The sequence below is a fragment of the Pygoscelis adeliae genome, unplaced genomic scaffold (assembly GCF_000699105.1).
Source record: "Pygoscelis adeliae isolate BGI_AS28 unplaced genomic scaffold, ASM69910v1 Scaffold86, whole genome shotgun sequence".
NCBI lineage: Eukaryota > Metazoa > Chordata > Aves > Sphenisciformes > Spheniscidae > Pygoscelis > Pygoscelis adeliae.
Window position 1 is genome coordinate 2,146,261 of NW_008824930.1, and position 21,996 is coordinate 2,168,256.

General features: G+C 36.2%; 1 protein-coding gene across 1 annotated transcript in view; it reads right to left on the reverse strand.

The window, feature by feature from the left end:
- Positions 1-21,996, reverse strand: part of DNAH5 (dynein, axonemal, heavy chain 5) — a 134,886-nt gene that overhangs the window by 77,919 nt on the left and 34,971 nt on the right. The window contains 18 exon segments of the mRNA XM_009324988.1: positions 31-243; positions 1,199-1,355; positions 2,016-2,179; positions 2,873-3,026; positions 4,371-4,570; positions 5,032-5,272; positions 6,101-6,339; positions 7,324-7,386; positions 8,105-8,323; positions 10,510-10,745; positions 12,306-12,507; positions 13,982-14,115; positions 15,518-15,617; positions 15,700-15,890; positions 16,701-16,976; positions 17,447-17,609; positions 19,770-19,915; positions 21,207-21,378. Coding sequence (XP_009323263.1) covers positions 31-243; positions 1,199-1,355; positions 2,016-2,179; positions 2,873-3,026; positions 4,371-4,570; positions 5,032-5,272; positions 6,101-6,339; positions 7,324-7,386; positions 8,105-8,323; positions 10,510-10,745; positions 12,306-12,507; positions 13,982-14,115; positions 15,518-15,617; positions 15,700-15,890; positions 16,701-16,976; positions 17,447-17,609; positions 19,770-19,915; positions 21,207-21,378 — 3,270 coding nt within the window.

A 21,996-nucleotide genomic window follows, 5' to 3' on the forward strand; every position in this document is an offset into this window, starting at 1 on the left:
AGTTCTTTGTTGATTTAACAATGATACTACCTGGGCTGGGTAAGTAGAAAGAAATTCAGTCAGCTGGAAACTAGTTTCCTGGATGTGCGCAGCTGCCTGGCGAATAACATGATGCAGTGACAGCTGGGATTCCTTCAACAGAGAATTAAGCCAGACTTCCACGTTACCTTCAGCCATCACAGGTCTAGTTAGCTCTACAGTCTCACCCTCTCGTGAACTAATCGACAATATATGATCATATATCTAATAAAAGCAAAGCAAGAACATTATGTGATTTACAGATTTGTTGTTATCTTTACCATAACTGTCTGATTTTCTTGCCATCACCCCATTAAACTTATTTAGGTAACTAATAAATTATACCAATCTGTTAAGTGAAATGTAAAAACAATTAAATCTTTACTTTTGGTGTGCAGAAAGGCTTTAAACAAAACACTGTCATCTGAACAAGGAGACAAACCCCAATACACTGACAATTCCTGAATTTCACTTAAGTTTCAATGACAGTATCCACTTCCTAGTCACAATAAAGGAAATCTTCCCCCATTACTGGTGGGTTAATATCCTAACAAAATTTACAGCCTTACAATCAAAAATAATGGAAACACAGCAGTTAAGGAACATGGTCAATCAAAGGAATTTCAAATGCATGGGGAGGTAGTGAATTTCTAAGAAAATGTATGCATACACAGGAAAAAAAAAATTGTTGCTATCTGTTCTTCTAAAGGATATGAGAAAATTGTTCTTCAAACAGTATGTTTGAAGGGATATTAAGGATAACTCAGAGAGAGACTAGCTACGATTTTTCTTTATCTTACAATCAAAAAATGAATGAAAAAGTACAAATACAGGTAATCTAAAGATACAAATATGCTCATAAAGAATCAGAAGCTTATCTGAGAGGATGCTAGCCTATATTAAGCCACAGAAGACAGTTCAGTACCTGGGTGTTTTTTTCTGAAACCTAAGCACTGGTGCAAATTTTTGTTTGTTTTGCTATTCTATATAGAGTTTTCCTATTAAGTAAATGAGGATATGAAACTAAATCTTAAATTAAGAAAGACTACGCAGCATCAAATAATTGATGAGCTTGGTAAGACAGCTGAATGCCCATGCACCCAGGTAGCCTTCTTATTTAACAAGTACTGTGCATTGTTAATTTGAAAGAATGTAACATTGAGGTGTGGGCAATACATACCCTTTCATGGAACCTGACAGTTTTAATATTGTCAAAGACATTCAGCAGATGCGCCTGTATATTGTGAGAGTCTGATGCCTGGCCAAGAATCTCTAAGAGAGCAGGATCTGACACAAAGAAGAATCGTGGAAATAGGAGGCGCTTTTTCTCCAAGTACCTGCATTTTAAAAAAAATTGCCGGGAGGGGTAGATGGTAAGTGAATTAGATTAGTTTATACATGCTTTCCTCTGTAAAGGTGGCATTTCTCACCATGTATCATTGCAATTTTTAGCAGTGGCAACGACAACAACTCTTATCCATCATACCTTCATGTTAAGCACCTGCTTTAAGGCTACTCTTTTAGCATCAGAAATCATTTCATGGAAAGCTTTTATTATTTGCTATAATGTACGCACCAGTAAAAAGAAAAGAAACTAAACAAAAATAAAATGTTTTTACATTAAGTCTGTTACTTGCTATGTCTCATGCTGAATTTTTCCCAGATTTGTGAAGGGTCTGAATAGGACATACAGATCTAGACTGCCTTCCGGATTGAAACTAGGCTGAAACAAGCTTTCGTTTCAACAGAGATAACAGTGAGGGACAGCTTAGTCACAAATCAAATATTTATCAGTGAGTTGCTAGCAATTTCTTTGGAGGTGGTGTATCATCCTGCTAACTTGTTTGCTCAGTTCAACTGAATTCATAGTAGAATAAGAACATGATCTTTGCAAAGTCCATGGGACAGTACTCAAGCAATTGCTCTTTCCCCTCTTTCCCACCCTAGTTACAATTCACAACCATCTGCCCAAGACTGTGGTCTTGTAGTAATCTTACCCTGTGAGTGATTTCTGACAGATTTCAAGCTGTTCTAACAAATGTGGTAGTAACTGTCCCATGATTTCATCTCCAATGCAGCACTGAACAACATTAGGTGTTTCATGAGCTCGGGTCATGATCCTCACCCAGGATTTATCAATGTTAGAGAAACGCTTTGCTTCCTGTTGAAACATGATGATGAATGTGGAACAGAAGAGATGGAGGCATGAAAAGAGAAGAGGGAAAAGGCACTTGCTTGCAGAATTGGCACCCAGTAATCTCACCAGTCATCGTCTCACTAGTAATCCCGTGTCCAACTTCTAAAGATTTTTCAGCTTAGAAAAACACAAATCTTACTGCTTACACAATACAGCTTATTTTATACTTGACTGTCAAGCCTGCTATCTACTTTCCTTTCAAACATTCTTAGAGAAAAAGACAGAAAACTCATTATGCTTGAATTGCATATTTCAAATTTGAAGATTTTTTTTCTAAAAACTAAAGTTAATTTTTAATTTGAAAAGCTACGTAGGGAAGATTAAGACAAGGATTCCTAGCAAAACTGTAGATACTGCTAGGCTAGTGGTAGGTACTGCTAAGCTAGCCTAAATAGGCTACTACTAGGCACAGCTCAAACACGTATTGGTTAACAATTTTACAATCTAGAAATAAAAAGATCAACTAGCTCACACAATTTTATTATTCTTTCTAACATAATACTTCTGTTGGCATTGTTTACCTGATTTCTTAGCAAGACTAGTTTTGTTAAGTACCAAAAAAAATGAATTTTGTTACTGCAACAATTATGACATCACAGTTAAAATTTATTCTGAAAATGTAGAAAAACAAACTGAAAAAAAGGCATGTCTGAAAACCTTTGGAAGCTGCTTTGCTATGTCACCGCCAACAAAAACAGCTTCTAAATAAATCCACAAGTTCTGCACAGTCATCCAGTTCTCAATGATATCTGTTGTGTTGGAAAGATAGTGCACCCATTTCTGAATCTGTGTCTTGAAGGGTGTGTTGTATCTAAAATAAAAAGAAAATACTTGCTTTATTACAAGAAGGAAACAAGTCTCTTGAAAGTCAGCACATTACTCATAAGGATGAGGAGTAATTTTGCTGCTTGTACCTTTGTTAAGTGAAAGTATAAAAACCTGTACTTGACTCTGTATACGTGCCCCTGTACTCGGCACTGGTGAGGCCGCACCTCGAATACTGTGTTCAGTTTTGGGCCCCTCACTACAAGAAGGACGTCGAGGTGCTGGTAATGGGTCTGGAGCACAAGTCTTAGGAGGAGCGGCTGAGGGAACTGGGGCTGTTTAGCCTGGAGAAAAGGAGGCTGAGGGGAGACCTCATCGCACTCTACAACTACCTGAAAGGAGGCTGTAGCGAGGTGGGTGTCGGTCTCTTCTCCCAAGTAACTAGCAATAGGACAAGTGGAAATGGCCTCAAGTTGCGCCACGGGAGGTTTAGATTGGACATGAGGAAAAATTTCTTTACTGAAAGAGTGGTTAAACATTGGAAGAGGCTGCCCGGGGAAGTGGTTGAGTCACCATCCCTGGAGGTATTTAAAAGATGTGTAGATGAGGCGCTTAGGGACATGGCTTAGTGGGCGTGGTGGTGTTGGGTTGATGGTTGGACTCGATGATCTTAGCGGTCTTTTCCAACCTTAATGATTCTATGATTCTATGACTCAATTCAGCTAGTTAGCAGCTATAAACCAAATCAGCTCCAACTTGCTGCTTTGTACACATGGTGCATAGCACAGCTCTGATCCAACAGAAGCTGAATAGGAGCAAGATTTCAATTTCACTCTAAGGTAAAGTGGTTTCAAAAAGGGACTATGCAGCATCTTGAAAGCTGCAAGACTCTCAGAGGTCCTTATCAATTGAACTCTTGCTTTTGAAAATCTGCCTGATAATCAGGTTCTGTGTTCCCTATTTTATCTGCGGGCCTTGGCATGTGAAACCAGACAAACTGAAGTTCATTTTAACTGGGATTTTCAGCACCTTCAGCATGAGGCAGTGATCTATCACAGGGGGCAGAGTAGCAGTGCCTGTAATGCCCGTAGTAGGCCTGCCACAACCAGGCAGTGTTCTCCTTTATGCTCATCACCACTTTCTTGCATCGATGAAAACTGTCCAGTTGACTATTCAGGAAGTCTGAACTGCATCCACATGCTTTCAGAAGAACTTATTGGAGGGATGCAGACAATAAGAACTAGCCCATGAACAGCTCAAGGACAAGCAAGCTCTTAGTTTTTATCTAGATGTTTATTTTCCTTCTCCTCTGTGAAAGATAGATTTGTTCAATAAAACAAAGCCTCTTGCAGATATTTTTATCTCCCCCCTCCCCCCCGCTTCCTGTTACCTGTTACTCATGAGAGAGCCAAGAATCATCAAGCTGTCCTCCATGGTAGCAATTGTTTCTGATGTGCTGTCGCCTCTTAAAAGAAGTTCCCCTCGGGTTTTAAAGTTTGCGAAGATAAATGTTTTGTTGTCCCATTCAGCTATCACTTGTTTTAACTTCTGCTCAATGTCTCTCTCCTTCACAGCACTTATGCAGATATCCTTTTAAATAAATAGGATGTCAAAACAAGCTGTGAATGATTCAAGTGTCCAGTATACAAATCTAACTCTTATTTCCTTTAACCCTAGTAAGGCTGATGAGCAGCTATTTATCAAGTGGACAGATCTACAGACATACAAACACCATAGCTAATAATCTGTATACCATACCACAATATGGCCAGCTTTAGGGGGAATAAAAGAATAATGGTTACTTTTCATATCTTCAACATTGCAAAGCAAGGCACCCTCACAAATTAACTCCTGCGCCAAGTTGCATGATTTAAAACGAGTTGACACCACAATATATTTGTGTCATTATTTTATACAGAAAGCTGAAGCGATAATCCATTTCTCTGTTTTTTCTTTAGAAGTATTCTGTTTTCCTTCTTACTACTGTTACTCCTATACTATTTGAGCAGATTGTTTTGTTTCATGCATCCATTTCTCTTCCTTCACGATACCTCTATTTCCTCTTTATATCTTAATAGCGGAGCTTCCATTATATTCCTCAGTTTGAATGTTTCACTTTCCATATCAAAGTTGTGTTCAGTGAGATCCATAATCCGCTTCCAGTGCCGAGGCATCATTGCTTTACTTGACATACGCTCAAGCAATGGGCAACATTCACTGAAGTCCTCAATGGTCTTCTTTAGGTCAAAAAAGGCCTGCCATTCCTTTACACCACGAGGAAGCTTACGGCATCTACGTAGAAATAATGCAAGCTTTTTCAAAGTTTCAAATATTCTTTCTGTTACCCGTTTAACCACAGTATATGGTTTTAACAGCACACCACATACCTTCCAAATTCAGGTTACCTGTGTTTCGAAGATTCTATACGTGATTCTGCATGTGAGAAAATCTACTTCCGTCTAATTCATTGACTGATAGCTGGGCAGGCACCTAAAGGCTCCCCCTAAGGAGTGTACCTGCATAATTCTAATACACTTTGTCCAAGCAATCTTCAAAAACAATTGAACCGCTTTATATCTTGATTTCATCTTTTGGTGAGGCTCATGATATGCACTGCTCTGCGCTCTAGAAAAAATCCTGTTCCTCAGAACATGCAAGTTTAATTCTTTAAATCATTTGATTCTTGATTTGATGAAAAGTTCAGCTTCTATGCATGCAATATATCCCATTTTGTAGAAAAACTATTCAGCAGTTCACTAACTTGCCTTAGACATCTAGGGTGAATCTGTCTCTCATGAATAATATGATTACAACAAACAAGCGAAATTTCTCTTCATGAACAAAATAAATAGCAATTTTAACATATATTCCAATCTCATCAAAAAAACTTAACCAAGAAGATCTCTAAGGAACAATAATCCTCAATATTTAGAGTCTAAACTGGCTCCTTTATTTTACGGAGTTGGTAATGGATATATTTTTCAATTAAAATTCACGTTTTTCACATTTCAGTGAACAAATACATGCTCACATATGATTATTGGTGCTAATCACTTATAATCATATTTAAGAAATAACAAAAGTATTTTAGGCATCTTTACCACAGCAGCAGTTTCTCACCTGTTCTGAAACTCCAGAAGTTCACTGTTAATCTTTCCAGTGTCTAATTCTGACCAAAGAATATCATAGTAGCCACTGACTGTGTCAGTGACATTGTTATATAGATTATAGAGTTTCTGTAACAGATTCAGTTGCTTCTTTATTTCAAACAGCTGAGGATACCGAGTAACAGGCAAACCAAAAAGATCTTCCCCACTAGCATAAGTAATATATTTCCGAAAGAGATTATCAAATCGATTCTAAGAAAGAAAAAAAAAAAAAGATTAAATTAAATAAAATTAAATAACTAAATATTCAAGATCTGGTATTATGCTTAGAGCTGCATTAGTGATTAAAATCTAGTAAATACTAGAAAGATATACAGGAGATACTAACAACTTACACTGTCAACAGTTTTGTCAACAATTTTCATGAGAAAAGTAACTTTTAGTTAGCTGGAGGCACATCTTTACAAGTTGACAGGGAGGTCATTTACTCCATGTGCCACAGTGATAGAACAATAAATGCTAAGTTTGTACTTGAAAGAGGTGTAGCATGTCATGCAAAGCAAAGAAAGGTGGATGCAGCAAATTCTACCTCTCCCAGTATGCTGTGCAATTCTTTTACTGAAGGGTTGAAGTAAGAATTACTACTGTTTAAACAGCAAAGAAAAACAAAATTTAATTGTCAATTGCAATATAACTGAGGGAACACAGTAAGAAGCCACATGAATAGCACTATGGGAAAAGGAAAACCATTAAAAGTCGTCATTACAGGAACAGAAATTAATCATGGTACAAAGAAAAAATTCAATAATAGTCAAATAGTCAGTTTAAATGGAAACCTTTAATACTATTTAAAAAAAAAAGGAGGAGAGGGGAAGAAGATTGGGCAGAATTGTATTCATGAGGAAAAGACACAATAATGAACACAAGAACAGCCTATAGCCAAACACACTAAACTTGAGAGTAGGCTCTTATCTTATCTTGAATCTAGCAATTATTACTCATTATCTATGCAGCCTTTCTCTTAGCTCCTAAAAATATCTAATTTTAACCAGCATTCCTTGCAAATGCATAGAAAAAATACCAACTTAGCTTTCATTAAGTTAAAACAGACTTTGCCCTATCAGTAACCCTATGTATCAATGAAAACTAGTTCAACTACTCTGATTCATTCTCAGAGCCTTCAGGTGTTAGTTTACTTGCAGTAAGTATTAAGCAATGTCTTAGAATTAACAGTACCTGAAACATAGTAAGCCTGTCATTGGCTTCCTGAGGCTCTAAACCAACCACCATTGGCCCAGTCTAAAGAAAAAAAAAAAAAAAAAAAAAAGTGCATTTAGAGGGTGAAAATAGCCACAACTTATTTCTAATCAGCATTTTCTAAATGCTAATTCAAACGTCTTTGCAGCTGCAGGATTCCATCCCTACGTCATATAACAACGGAACCAAGAGATCACAGAGTTACCTACTAGAACAAGCACTTTAAAAAAAAAATAAAAGAACAAAGGCGGCAATTAATTGTCTTTTCAATACAGAAGTTTTCATAATAGTGTAAAAGCTAGGCAATGGTAGCTCCTTTTTCAAGTAAAAATCAGCATGACTTGGAAGATGATACAAGACTGGTTCAGCTGGACTCATTTACATTCTACTGAGAAAGAACATAAGAGCTTAAGTCATTTGTACTTATATCCAACATCAGAAAACGCTTCTTACATTCTAACATAATTTCTCATTAATCCCAATCTTCACATTTGGTCATGCTAACTAGCTGTTTATCATAAACCCTAAATGTCTCAAGTCTTAATCTTTAAGAGCTAATTACCAGCATTACATATTTTAGTCACATACAAAAAATAACCAAAGCCTGCCCTGCACTGAAACTCAAATATCACATTAACAAGAATAAACATATTCTTCAGACAGTAGAGGCACATCCCATTAATTAGTCAACTCCACAATCTTTCCATGCTCCCACTGCTCCTCAGAAGCTCCTCTAATACCATACACCACAAACACTTGCCTGATCATAATCTGAATAGAACTGTGCACAGTCTTCAGTAAAAGTCTTCACAGTGCTAATAAGCTCGCCTCTGAAGTTTGGTTGCAAAGCAATGAGCTCATTCTGTACTTCATTTGCACGGACTAGCAGTTTTTCCCAAGTGTAATGCAAAGTGTCCACCTTCTCTGTCTCTTCCTTGGCCACAAGTAGATCATATTTGCTTAACATAGCATAGGATTCCTGTCAGAAGGTTGGATCAAGATACACAAAATGGTAACTGAAATTAATTTTACACATATATGTATGCTAACATTTTAAATTTCTAAAAACAGAGAATGATTTGTTATAAAAAGAAAATCTGTTCTTTTTGCATAGCAATTATCACAATCTGGCAAACCAATACCAAACTGGAAGAAACATCAAAATGAAAACTAGCTAGTTCTCCTTAACTCCTTACCTTTCACATAGTATTCTGCTTTCTGATAGATTATTTGCCCTAGTGCAATCTGCCTCTCTAAAAAACTATTTCCAGTTAAAGCATGCCTTAACTCTACAGGTTTTAGTTTCATTTTAATGAGAATATTTTTCTGATCCATGTCTTCAGTTATCTGCTATGACCCAAGCTGAGTATTATGGGAGGTGAGCCATGAGAAAACATCTAAGCAGAGGCCTTCAAGTGAGCAAAGCAAACAAACTTCTATTCCATAAAGACTTTTAAGCCCTACTTCATGTTTTCAACAAAAAAAGAATTAGGAAACCACACGAAAAGTTACTACAACTAATATGTTGCAACTATTTCAAATGTTATAACTATTCATCATTCAGAATAAGGAATCTACTTAAAAAAACCTACTTAATGGTCCTTTATTTTCTCAGAACATTGATCTCCACTTGTACCATCAACGTATGAAGACTCCACATATTGAAACCCTTAGTCAAGTTTCACAAAAACACAACTGAAATTCACTTTCTGTAAATTAGCATAGGGTAGCGTAGCAATTAATCTTGTGGCATAACAGTTTCATCTGAAAATTTTTGTAGAAAGTGGAATTATTTCCACTTTATTTACGTTTTCCAGTTTGATCAAATTGCAGACAAAGTGCAAAAATGGAAACATAACTATCTATCTGCCACCCCACTATGTGGAAAATACGTCAACCTCCGTTTCAAAAATCTGAAGCATGACTCCTTGTGCCTAGGGACTTGAGGCTCCTACTTGAAGAATTGGAAGCTTAGGAATCTTGGCTACCATGGCTTTTGCCTTGGCTCCACATCACATGGAAACCACAGTAAGTCTTAGCAGGAACTTCCAAAATGTCAACTCCTAAGAGATCCCATTACCTATGACAATTTCACAGAAGGTTCCAGCTGCAGATAACGCTATCCTTTTCACCATAAACTACTTGTCTTATTTTTGCTCCTTCACACAGCTAGGGAGATCCTCACAGCTTCTAAGGCTGAAAGATATATTCCTTCTCAGCTGTATTCTGCAAAATACGGAAGGGCTCCACGCTCATTTCCATTATTTGCACATACGAGTACACTGCATTCCATAATTTACCTCAGCTCAGAGAAAACAGAATCAGAAAACACAGGTGCAAGAGGTTTGTCTGACAGCAAACACAGTTTTTGCATCTCCAAAACAGAATATTAGATTTGTCAATATTTGGTACATAAGAATTCAGTGTTGAGTCAACTTTATTTTAAAACATAAGGATGCAACCCTGACAATAAAATTATGGGCAATCAGGAATCATGAACACGTCTTAGGAAAAAAAAATTCTACTGAATGTCTAGTCAATGGTGCATTTTGCCAAACTATAGTATTCTTAAATCCATACTCTGGTCAGGAATGCGGAGAAACAGTTACTATCTGTTTTTAATTCTGCCATTCGACCAGAAGCCCCTACATTGTCAGATGTTCAATAAAGGTATTCTACTAAGTGAACTTCTTTAAGGAAGTCAGTTGTTTATGTTTATTTCAGCCCATGATATAGCTGATAAAGCAATCACTCTCACGTATTCTCATATAATCTGCCTAACATTAGCTTTCTCCTCTTCTGTAGGCTAAGCTAAAAAAAAAAAAAAGAAAAAAAAAAGAGGAAAATCAATGCTATTTCGTACACAGACTCCTTCCACAAAGTACCAAAAGCTTTCCTGCATTAAATATCTGTATTCTCATCTTCCTCTCACCTAAATCACTCAATTTTTGCACTGTTCACTAAACCACCTCTCGCCTCAACAAGTTTACATTTGTCCAAATCAGAGTTCCACGCAAAAAAGGTTTACAGGAACACAACACATCTGCCACACAACATTTAACACATATTAAATCATACCTTTCAAAGTGCGCTGTTAAACTTTAACCCAGAAAATAATTGCTCTGTTGAAACAGTACACATACATGCAACATTCCTGTTAACTACCTCAATGGGCCCAACTTGAGAGTCTATGAAGATCTGTAGTTCTCTGATCTCTTTTAAAGCTGACATGGCTGTTCTTATATCATCCAGATCCTTGATGCGGCGATTTAACTTCTTGCCAGTCTCCTCTATAAAAGTGAAAATTGCTTCCATCTCTGTTCGGTACTTCTTATTACAATGACACCCCAGCAAAGTCATCCAGGCTTTGGTTTCTGCTCTCAGTGCTAGCTTCAGATCAGCTAAAAACATTGAACAATGAATAGATATTTAGATATTGTAGATATTTTTTAAGAAGTACTTTTAATCTTTTTTCCGTATGTGTTCCCTTCGCTCCCAGTTCTGGTTTTTCAGTCTAACCATCCACGTACAGAGACGATGAAATCACATAGACACCTCTGAGTGGTTTATAGGATAGCTTGCAGTTCAGGATTGCTTTCCTTCTATCTTCTCAGAATGTATCATCTTTCCTACTGGAAAGATATATACAGTAGGAAAGATATAACTCATCTTTTCCTACTGGAAAGATAAGCCTGGACTCCACACTTCTCACCTTGTTTGTATATCATTATACACATTTCTGTCCTACACATCACTAACAAATCAGTTAATATTCTCATCTAGGTCTAAAAAATTTTCAAAAATTAATCTTATAAAAAAATAATGTGGGGGGGAAGTAAAAGTCTGATTATGGAAGCTAAGGAAACAGAAAGTTTGATCTGACATTTAATGAAACCAAACAGTCCACCAACCATTTAATTTTTATAAGTTTTATCTGTAGCATCAGTCGAACCAAGTGACAAACATTTAGAGAGAAAACTGAAGTCTTGCTGAGTTGCTGCCCAATTTTGCAACAATACAGTCCATTTCTCTAAAGCTCTGACATTAAATTCACATTTCTTCCTCACAGTTCTCAACAGAAGAGTCAAAATCAATACCAACACAAGCATTACATAAAATTTTAGCTGGATATAATTTCAACCCTGTTACCTATTCATTTTCTGTGCAGATTTCACTGTGTCTTCCTTTTTACACAGTGCCTCTTCCCATGCTTAGCTCTCACACCTGATGGTCTTTTTTATTTATTAAATATCAGAACTACCTCACCTCCACTGAGTTTCAACAGCCAGCGTGTTTCTCTAGTTCTTTGCCTGATGATATAACCAAAGACATTTGGTTGACACTCTTAATGAAGAAAATATTCTGCTTTCTCAGATTTGACTTCTACTGCAAAATCAGCTGCATGCATTTCTTACAGTCCATCATAGTTCCCAACTGTCCTTTCTGTTATACTAGTGTAAAATGCTTATGCAAAATTTAGTTAGGTGATGTGGAACCTGAGCTACGAAAAAGTAAATATTTGAGGCCTCGCTTTCATGACAAAAAGGGAGTCAGCAACAACATGCATGCTTCACTTAACTAACTGTGTTAAATAGAAGGCTTTTCCGCTGTCTCATTACATGCAGCCAGGCAAGGAGAAAAGCAACATAAACGTTATCGTCTTACTCCCATAAAATATGTACCTATGGGGGTCAGAAGGATAGGCAAACATCTACCATCCACCTCATAAGTGAGCAGAAGTATCCAGGTGGAGGGAGAAACTCCAGCTGAGCCTCACAGATATCCCTGCATTAGCATTTTGTTTGCATGCATTTACAGCCAAAACAGCCAACAGCCATTCTCTCTCTTTCTCCATTCTATCTTTAGCCTAGTTCACCCATCCAAAACTAAGCACCATCTCTCCTTCCTACAGGAGTCAGAAAGTATGTATCTCTAGAGAGAAGTGGAAAGCTGAACTCTACCAGTGTACAGTGCAATAGCTCCCACGCAGATGTATTCAGGCTCAGAATTGATTTTCATCTCCAAGTCTTGGAAATGCAGAATTTCAGATTCAAATTCAGAGAGTAATGGGTTTCCCATCATTAATTTATCAATGGTTTCCTCCTTGTCCCTCTGCCATATATGGTGGTAACAACTAAAACTCTCCAAAGCTGTAAGAACTTCCTGAAACACATTAGAAGTTCAAAGAAAGATTCTCAGCATTATATGTATAGCATACATATAATTTCTTAGCATCTGCTAGTTAGAATACATAAAGAACTCCATAGTGGAGCAGGTTGCATCACCTCACTAAACAGAAGGCTGCTGGTAAATTTATGCTAAAGCAAGTTCCCTTCACAATCACAAGCTCTGCCAGGAACTGAACATCCAATTTATCAAATCAGTTACAGTATTTTCCAATGAAGTGATTCTTCAGTCAATAAAATCCTAGGAATCAGTGGGAAGTATACTCCTTTAAGACTAGGATACAGTATACTTGTCCTTCCCTACCACTAGCAACTGAAAGCTGAGCTCCAGGGCCCAACATAACAAGAACAGCAATAATTCAATTCATTCTTGAAGTTATGAGACAAATTTTTCACATGTATGACATTGGTGATGTTAACATTAAATTCTACACTCAGTTCAGGTATCTTTGATTTGAATATCATTTAAGGAGTGTGCAACAGAATTTTTTTTCTGGTTCTCAGGAGTTTGGGAAAATATCAGACAAAGTTAAATCATCATCACTTCAGCTAATTAAACCAGTAAATGAGAGGTGAGTGCCACGAGAGATAATCTACATCATGACTTATGATAAACTTAGTGCTTGCAGGCATTTAAACCTGGCTAAATGATAAAAATTTCCAATTACAAAATATTGAGTATCAAAATACCAAGACAACTACCCACCATCATCAGCTGCACCTTAGTCTTCAGCACAAGCCTGTATGTCATTGTGCTAGTTATGCTTTAGTACCACAGAAGTTACAAGGCTTTGAGTCAAAAATTTCCACCTGACAAGGCTCCAGTGTAAGGTTGGACTGGCCCCAGGAGGAACTGATGCAGAGTTCCCCAAAGAAATATCAGTTCAATACCTACAGTTTACTAGAGAGTGCATAGAATAAGAAAAGGGCAAAGAAATGATGCATATCCCTTAAGCTATCTCCTAACCTCCACTAGCAATCCTATGCAGCACTTTACAAATGCCAAGCTGACAGCCAGTTTTCTTCCAAAAACCTTCATAAACTCTTCATAATGGGCCAGAAGTCATGCTGGCTTCATTAGAATTTCTATGCGAATAAAACTGTATTTAACACACCTGTACAATTACTACCAGTTCTATATTAAATACACGCAACTCAACTATACCTAGAGTTTTTTATGTTTTACCAACTGGAGATATGTTTTTAATCAGACCTAAGTTTTACTTTATGTACTATTTAAATTTTTAAACAGAGTACACTTAACCCATGTTACACGTTCAAAGCATATTTGCAAATTTGCAGCCACATGTTTTCCATCCACCATCCTACACTTTTTCATTCATATGTTTAATCAGTGCTTTAAATGCCTACCCCATTGCCCAAGGATATTAAAAGCAATACATTAATATCCCTTGGATAGTGATATTAAATTAACATCTCAATTGTCTTACCCTTTTTGTAGAATTAATAGCAGTGCTGAGTAAAGATACTAATTTAATAATTTCTTTGTTCTCTGAAACACTCTTGAAGTAGTTCTGGCTTTGCACCGGATATGAACTGAGTGATGCTGCATCTGACACTCTATCTATAAAGGCAGATTCAAATACAAAAGCAGTTTTAGGACAGACATATTGTTTAGGCCAAGCAAATTCCTATAGAGAAGAACTAATGACCTATTTTTCAATAGGCACGCATTTTAAAGTAAGTGTTCTTATTAATCAAAAAGTCAACTAGAAGTCTAGGAAGCCAATATAATTGCCACAAATTCATAAACCTCTCCAGTTTAGGAAACTTGCTTCATTTAGGTACTCTGTCAAATTTGGAACAAGTTCCACTCCAAACTTTCAAATATAATCTTTCCTTTTCTCTCACCCCTCCCCAAGGTTTATCCTGTACATTTCACCTAAGTGATTTACTGATACGTCAGCATTGAGCAAATCCATAAATAGTTTCATTTTCTGAAATAATGTGGGGTAGACCACAACTGACAATTTGAAATACAAATTAACATTAAACCCGAGAAGATTATCATAGCCAGTCGTCAAAAGGAAAGAAAGATAAAAGGAAGGTCCATTAGTTAGCAAATACCCACAAGATTGAACTTACCATCATTTCTTATTTCATCTTGGGCAAGAGAAACTCTTAGTTTTGAAAGAACAATTTCACTTCTTAACCCGTTCAAGTATTACTTTCCTACTTTTTAGATGTATAAGAGGGAGCTAACCTAAAAAGACTCAATATATTTTTGAAGTACCTGAAGTACAAAATAGAACAATTAATTTGGCCTGATTCTAAACCATTTCAGACAAGAAAAACCCAGCAACTGAAGTTACCATCCTAAATTTCCTTGAATTAATGCCTTCAATAACTTAATTCCATGTCAGATCACAAAACAGATTAAATTAAAATCCTTTTAGAAATTTTAGCCTATTCAATCCTCTACACAATCCTCTCTCCACCAATACTGCAATTTATATAGACATTTCCATTCAATACCAGGTTTTGTTTAAGTTCAACTTACCCTTCTTAAAGGAATTTCAGCACAAGTTTTAAGATGCCATTTGAACATGCCAAGTTACAAACCACACTGACAAATCGTAAAAGACCTTTTGTGTAGCAACGGTGACTATAACTGTTTTCCAAACTTATTCACAATTTCTACTATGCTGCCCAAGCTGGCACCCTAACAGCCTTTCACACACTGCAGGTAGAACCCAAAGCAGTACAACACTCCGAGAGGCACAAAAAAATCCCCTTACTCAAATCCACACAAAGACAAGTATCTTCAGGCAATCCTGGTTTCTAATCACAAAGAGAAGCTCTGGCATTGTTGTTATATCCTATTTCTTCTCTGAGGTAGTTTAAAATCTATGAAGTCTTCATTCTACTGCTTTCGATGCATTTTGTATTTAATATCCTTTAACACATACTGTATAAATCACAATTACCTAACATTCAAATTGAGCGATGTCAGAGTTTATCATTACCATGGATGTTTTTCTTTCCAGTCTCTTTCATTCCATCATCAGAATCACTGTCTCTGCTCTCACACCGCAACACAGCCACTTTTCTCTCTAACATTTTCTTCTGGGGAAGAAATAAAATTTCATTTTCTATTTGCAGTAGTTTTGAAACATTAGTTTTAAGTAAGGCTGTTAAAGACACAAACCTTAGATATTCTCTCCTTACTCCACTGTCCAACTCCTTTCATTACTTTCACAATACTATCTACGGCTTTATTAAGCGTCTGCTGTACCTCATCCAAAGAGGGTGTCATGATGATATTAGGGATAGATAGGTTAATACTAGTCCTAATTATAGGATGAGCACTTTTTTCCTGCTTAGAAGCATTGTGATTTTCTAAATGAAAGACAAAAAAAAAAGTTGTTCACATTTTTTTCAATATGTCAAACTAGACATTGTAATGATACAAACCAATATACACATTCTAGTGTTGAGTATTGAGTGCAATTTCTTAAGGGAAAAAAGACTCCTGAGTAACTTACAAGATGTATTGGTAAAGTCTACAGCAGCACAAGTGAAAACTAAGTGCCATGCTATTTCTCTCCATGAAGCTCCTCTTCAACTTGTTCTGTACAGCTAAACTCTGTTTAGCAGAAAATTTTGTTATCTGGCTTGTACTCCCAGTCAGCATATTACATTGGGTTAAATCTCATAATATTGTATGCCTTATATGCTATAGAGACCAAATACAAATGCCTTTGTTTTTGTTTCTTAAAAGTATGTAACAAGAAAACACTTCAAGAGAGTGTTCCATCATAATGTATAGAAAGATCTGAAGGCAATTAGTAAGAGAAAGAGAACACACCTCTTTCTCTATTGTTTTTTTCATACAGTTTTATGTAAAAGCCAAGGTCAAACAGGTAACCGCTTATCAAGTCCAGCTCCAAATATAATATCCAGCCTCAGAACAGTACAATTAGTCCTAAGAGAAACAGCATCACAATGACACATTCCTACTCTCACAGGAAAAAAATTCCTTTGGAAGTACACCATGTTATCAATTGTGATTTAACAAGACAGCTTATTCAAACTCCCTTTGTTTTCCCCTCTTTTACATATGTGGCTCTTTTTTATACAGTTCTGGGATATTACATTTACATATTTCTTTTTGTAGGCTAAGAAAGCGAAGTACTGCAATATGGCCACCTAAGAAGTTGATCGTGGAAGATGCATGGATGTGCTTGCGTATGGTCTCCAGAGTGTTTCGAGTGACTTTCAAAAGGGCATCAATATTACAATGATTGAAGTAGGAAAGCAGTTCACTGGCTTCCTCCTCTAACACTTCTAAATCTGTTCTCTTCCTCTTCGCTGAAGGAGACAGTCCAGCCCATATCTCACTGGAATTGTGGGAGGAAGTCAAGCTTTTTGATCTTCTTTCCTCTTCTGTTGCTAAAACATCATAAATCTAGTTAGTTAAATTGACTTAAGGGACTTGAAAACACAATAAAGCAACACCTCCACAGGTGTCTGAAATACAGCTAAATTTTACAGAAGTGCAAATTACACTCATTTGTAATCTGTACCTCAATGTAACAGTCATTTTACTTCTATCCACCTTCTCTACTCAGTACAAACTGGCATGATTATCACCAAAATTTGGATATTATTTCTTATATTCTTTCTCTAGGAAGTCCAGCAACTAGCCAAGGCCTGTAAGTAGCTGCTCCTATGGCATTAACATTTCAACATGCAAGTCAGACTGATAATATAGACCTATTTTTCAGAATATAGATGATTGTTAGATGACCTGTTATCCAGGCAAATTCAAACAAAAGCCTTTAGACATTAGATAGTGATTGATGCTTCAGTCAGCTAAGCTACAGTATCGCCCAACACATGCTATCAGCATGCAAAAGAAACATAAGCTCAGAGCTACAATACAATCTTCTTACCTGTATTTTTTCCTCTTATTTCACCAGTGGGTACAATTGACTTCGCATCTTCTTTTCTGACCTGTATCTCAGTGTCAAGTAACATGTTAATCAGCTCATTAGCAGCGTCTTCCACCAGTGAGCTTTTTAAATGTAAAGTCCGAGAACCTTTTATACAGAGCTCCTGTTATCAAACCAAAAGAAACATATGTTCTTATCTTCCTGGTTCTCATGTCTATCTCACGGTCATTAACACAAATGTCAAGGCCTCAGATTTGTGAAAAACAAGATCAATACACAACATTATTTTTAAATTGGTTTGTTCCAACTATTTAGTGTCGGATTCTTTGTTGTGCCAAAGAAGACATCATAAATGTCTTTCAAAATTGCTGTGGCTTGTTTCCTAAATCACATGACTCATCCATAGTTATATCATGAATCAACATTTATAAAGCCCAGTTCCATTAACGGGCTCCCAAAAGCAAGTGCTTCTTAATTTTCTTAACTTTCCAAGGTAGCCATGGAAGATTTAAGCGTTCTTTTAATCACTGCCATTTTACATTACTTGGCTGTGCCATAAGGAGTATTAGCCAATCGTATTTCCCATTTATAACTAGACAGGAGATAAAATCTATCAAAAGCTGTATTTATTATTAGAATAAACAAGAAAATTATTAACTGTGGGTAGAAGGAATCAAAAATGAGATTTAATAAAATTCAGAAATATATTATTGTGCAGTTTTTTCTTTAATACTTATGGTAAAATTGATCAATATGCTTTAGCCAACTATAATTTTTAACTATAATTGCCTTTTAATTTTTTTCTTCTTTGTTATCTCCTATTTCTTTAAACTCAAACCTGGCTACCACTGGTTAATTAAAAATCAGTAATTGGAAAAATTCAGCCATTAGCAAGATTCAGTCATTTCCAAATTTCAAGACACAATCTTTGATATTCCTAATGATTCAGTCTAGTTGAGAGAGAAGCCAGATCTGATTTGCAATATCACAGCAACTACTAAACAAAGTACCTTGTGTTTTTTCCCCACGGTGTAACTATTTTTGTTGCAGCAGTTTCTTTAGAAACTTAAAGACACCTATTAGGTGATAGAACTTATTTGTAGTCCCTTCTAATTAAAAACTACAATAAGCTTACAAACGCTGTTACTATTTTCATTGTATCCATAACTGGGGTTAGTATACCACTTACTCTACTAACTCAAATTGATTGGCTGTTGTGGTGTTGTAATTCCTATGTAGCAGTTCAAGTTTTCTTGCAGAAGATCAACATTAAGCAATATCAATTATCACACAGTGCTGAAAAGTTTTTTGTGCTCACTCTCACATAGTTTTACTTTAGCAAATATACGTTTTAGTACTAGCCCTATCAGGAAATCAGCAGCAGGATCAACAAAAAAAACTATGGATTGTGAGGCTTACAAAATACCATTCGTTCTATAAAATGTTATTTTAAGTTTTACTTTGTATTTAACAATAAGGTGAGCTGTTACAAGGGACAAAAGAGGAAAAGCCAAAAAGTTAAGTACACTAAGAGAAACAAAACTTCCATTTGTAGTATTTATTGCTACAAGAGGCCAGGGATGTGGATTATCTACATGACCTTCTACAATCTTCCAAAGCAACGTTTATTTCAGGAGAAAACACAAGTTAGACATTATATTCTAAAATGCCAGAATACCTCACTATTGCCTCATAAAAATCATTCTGTCATTCAATTTTATTACTAGCTTAATCAGCTTTCTAACTGACTAACAACTTACATGCTTACAGTTAATCTTCTTCAACATAATAGTATTTTGATGGGGTGAAGCAAGGGGCTCTTCCCAGAATACCTTCAGCCAGGTACTTCCAAGTACATTTTGCACATCCCATTACCAACTCAGGAGAGCTTGAGATTAACAAAGATACTCAGTACACAATCATTTCCATAGTATTTACTCTCCCAGGCAACCAAGTGCACTTGTTACGGAGCTATTCACAGGCATCAGATGGGCAATTCCCTTATTTAAAGGCACTAACAAGCAAAAAAGCTACTATCACAGAGGAAAAAAAATAAGTTGACTGATATCAAAGCATAAAAGAAATATCATGCAGTAGTTGGCTTGACATTAATAAGCTCAGAAAAGAACATCTCAGCTCAGACCTCTTTGCATTTGGTATTTTTGTTCCTTTTTAAGGTTCCAGCCAAGCAAGTAGGGATTTCCTTACTTCAGTTTCCCACGCGTACTTCATTAATTCTGCACTGTTTTTATCTCATAAAAAAGGGAAAATATCTTAATTCAAAGTCATTGAACTCTTCTTTATGAAAATTTTATCTAATAACCTTAGTCTTTTGGAGAAATTCCTCACAGCTCAGTGGTTCATCTTCTGGCAACTTACAGAGTGGCACTCTATTCATCTCTTGAAGGACAGCATCAATACGAAATTCAACCAAGTCATTCACTTGATCCAGCAATAACTCCAGCCCAGCTTTTGAAGCAAACAGAAGATTCAAGACAAGCATAAAAGTCTGAAACAATAGTCTTTGCAGAGTCCTGCTTAAATTTTTACTTCAACAAACTATCATATTCAATTTTATATGAATTCTACACCTTAACCAGCTTATTTCAAACATCTAAACGTTTATGGCAAGGATCACCACTGAAATCGTAATAAATTTTTTGCATAACATATGCTCATCTAGCATATGCTATCCATATCCTAAAAGATAATAAGCAAAATACTATAAATATATATAAGGCGAGCTTAAAGTATATGTATTTCAAAGACAAAGGTATGAAAATTCAGTTGAGGTCCAGGAATACTTCTCCTATAGCTTGAACTAGTTACCACTTGGAGAACCTACTAGCAACCGAAAATTTTGACAAATAAAATGTCTATTCTTCAAAAAAATGTTAGAAGCCAAATAATAGTTAACAGAAAGCAATCACTAGAATTTTCACAGTTTAATAGCAATTTGCTTTCAATGCTGAAATTGAAATAGCAGCAAGGTGCCTGTCCCAGACTCAAACTACTTGTATTATTCAAAACTAAATTGAGTGTAATGTCAGGTTAGCATCAAAAATACATTTTAATTTGCCATTTCAACTAAAGAAAATTCCCACTATAACAACTTACATAATTTCAAAAAACAAAATCTATGTTTGATGTAGTAATTAAGCTGGAGCAAAAGGAACTTGGTATCTTCAGAAACAATATGCATCTCAGTGCAATCTTGTGATAATCTTTTGAAAAGACTACAAGCTCATCTGTTTTCTAAAGCTGCTGCCCAAGATGCGTATGAATTAGTTTTTAAGAAACTGATGTTAAAAAATGTTTAATATGAAAAGCTATTGAGCAGTGACAGTGCCAACTCAGTCGAGATATTATTCCCTGAGAACATTCTATAATGTTTGGTACATTATAGAAACAAAAGGCAAGATTAGGAAAAGTCTGAAACCTAGGAGCTCTCTAAAAAGGTAGCTATCATTCTTTGAATTCAGAATACACAGGATCTTTGGCACACTACTTTATGCTTGGTGTAATCCTAACTGCCATCCCATCCATATTAGTAAAAATTTGACAAATATGTGAGACAAAAAGAAGGTATTGTTATAAAGCAGAGGTTTCATGAAGTACAGGACAGGTGAAAATTCTGATTTCTTTCATGTATAAGTCAATTAAGTGCAAATCATATAAAGGATAGTAAGCTTAATAATATAGCTTGCATTTGTATAGAAACAAGCAAACAGAAGTTAACGGAAGAAGGCAAGCGACTCACCTAGCTTGTAAAAAACTGCATTAATATATTTCTCAATATTAAAGGATGTCCAGGTCAGTAACATTAGACCTGGCTGGATAGCATCATCTACATTTGCTAACCGAGGAGCCATCAGTTGTTCAATAGGGTGTTGTATTTTCAGTTTAATTCTTTTATATTCTGCCAGCATCATCTGAAATAAACAAGAGAATGAAAGCATTAGTTAATATACACTGATTTGAACCTCTTCACATACACATATTTATCATAACTTAAATTAAGAAAATTCCTCTGGATGTACATCACTGAAATTCTTAAGAAACTACAATTAATTGTTTGGGAAATGTTTTCATAATTTTTGGCAGAAGTTCACTATTTGTTGCTCTTTATAATAATGCAAGTACTACTTCACAAGGAAATTCATCGTTGTAGATTGTACTGGTTTTGGCTGGGACAGAGTTAATTTTTTTCACAGTGGCTCATATGGTGCCATGTTTTAGATCTGTGACCAAAACAGTGTTGATAACACACTGATGTTTTGGCTATTGCTGAACAGTGCTCATACAGCACTGAGGCCTTTTTTGCTTCTCACACTGCCCCACCAGTGAGTAGGCTGGGGACACACAAGAAGCTGGGAGGGGACACCGCTGGGACAGCTGACCCCGAGTGACCAAAGGGATATCCCACACCTATAGCATCATGATCAAAAATAAAAGCTGAGGGAAGAAGGAGGAAGGGGGACATTCAGAGCTATGGCATTTGTAACCATGTGTCGTGGTTTAACCTCAGTCGGCAACTAAGCACCACGCAG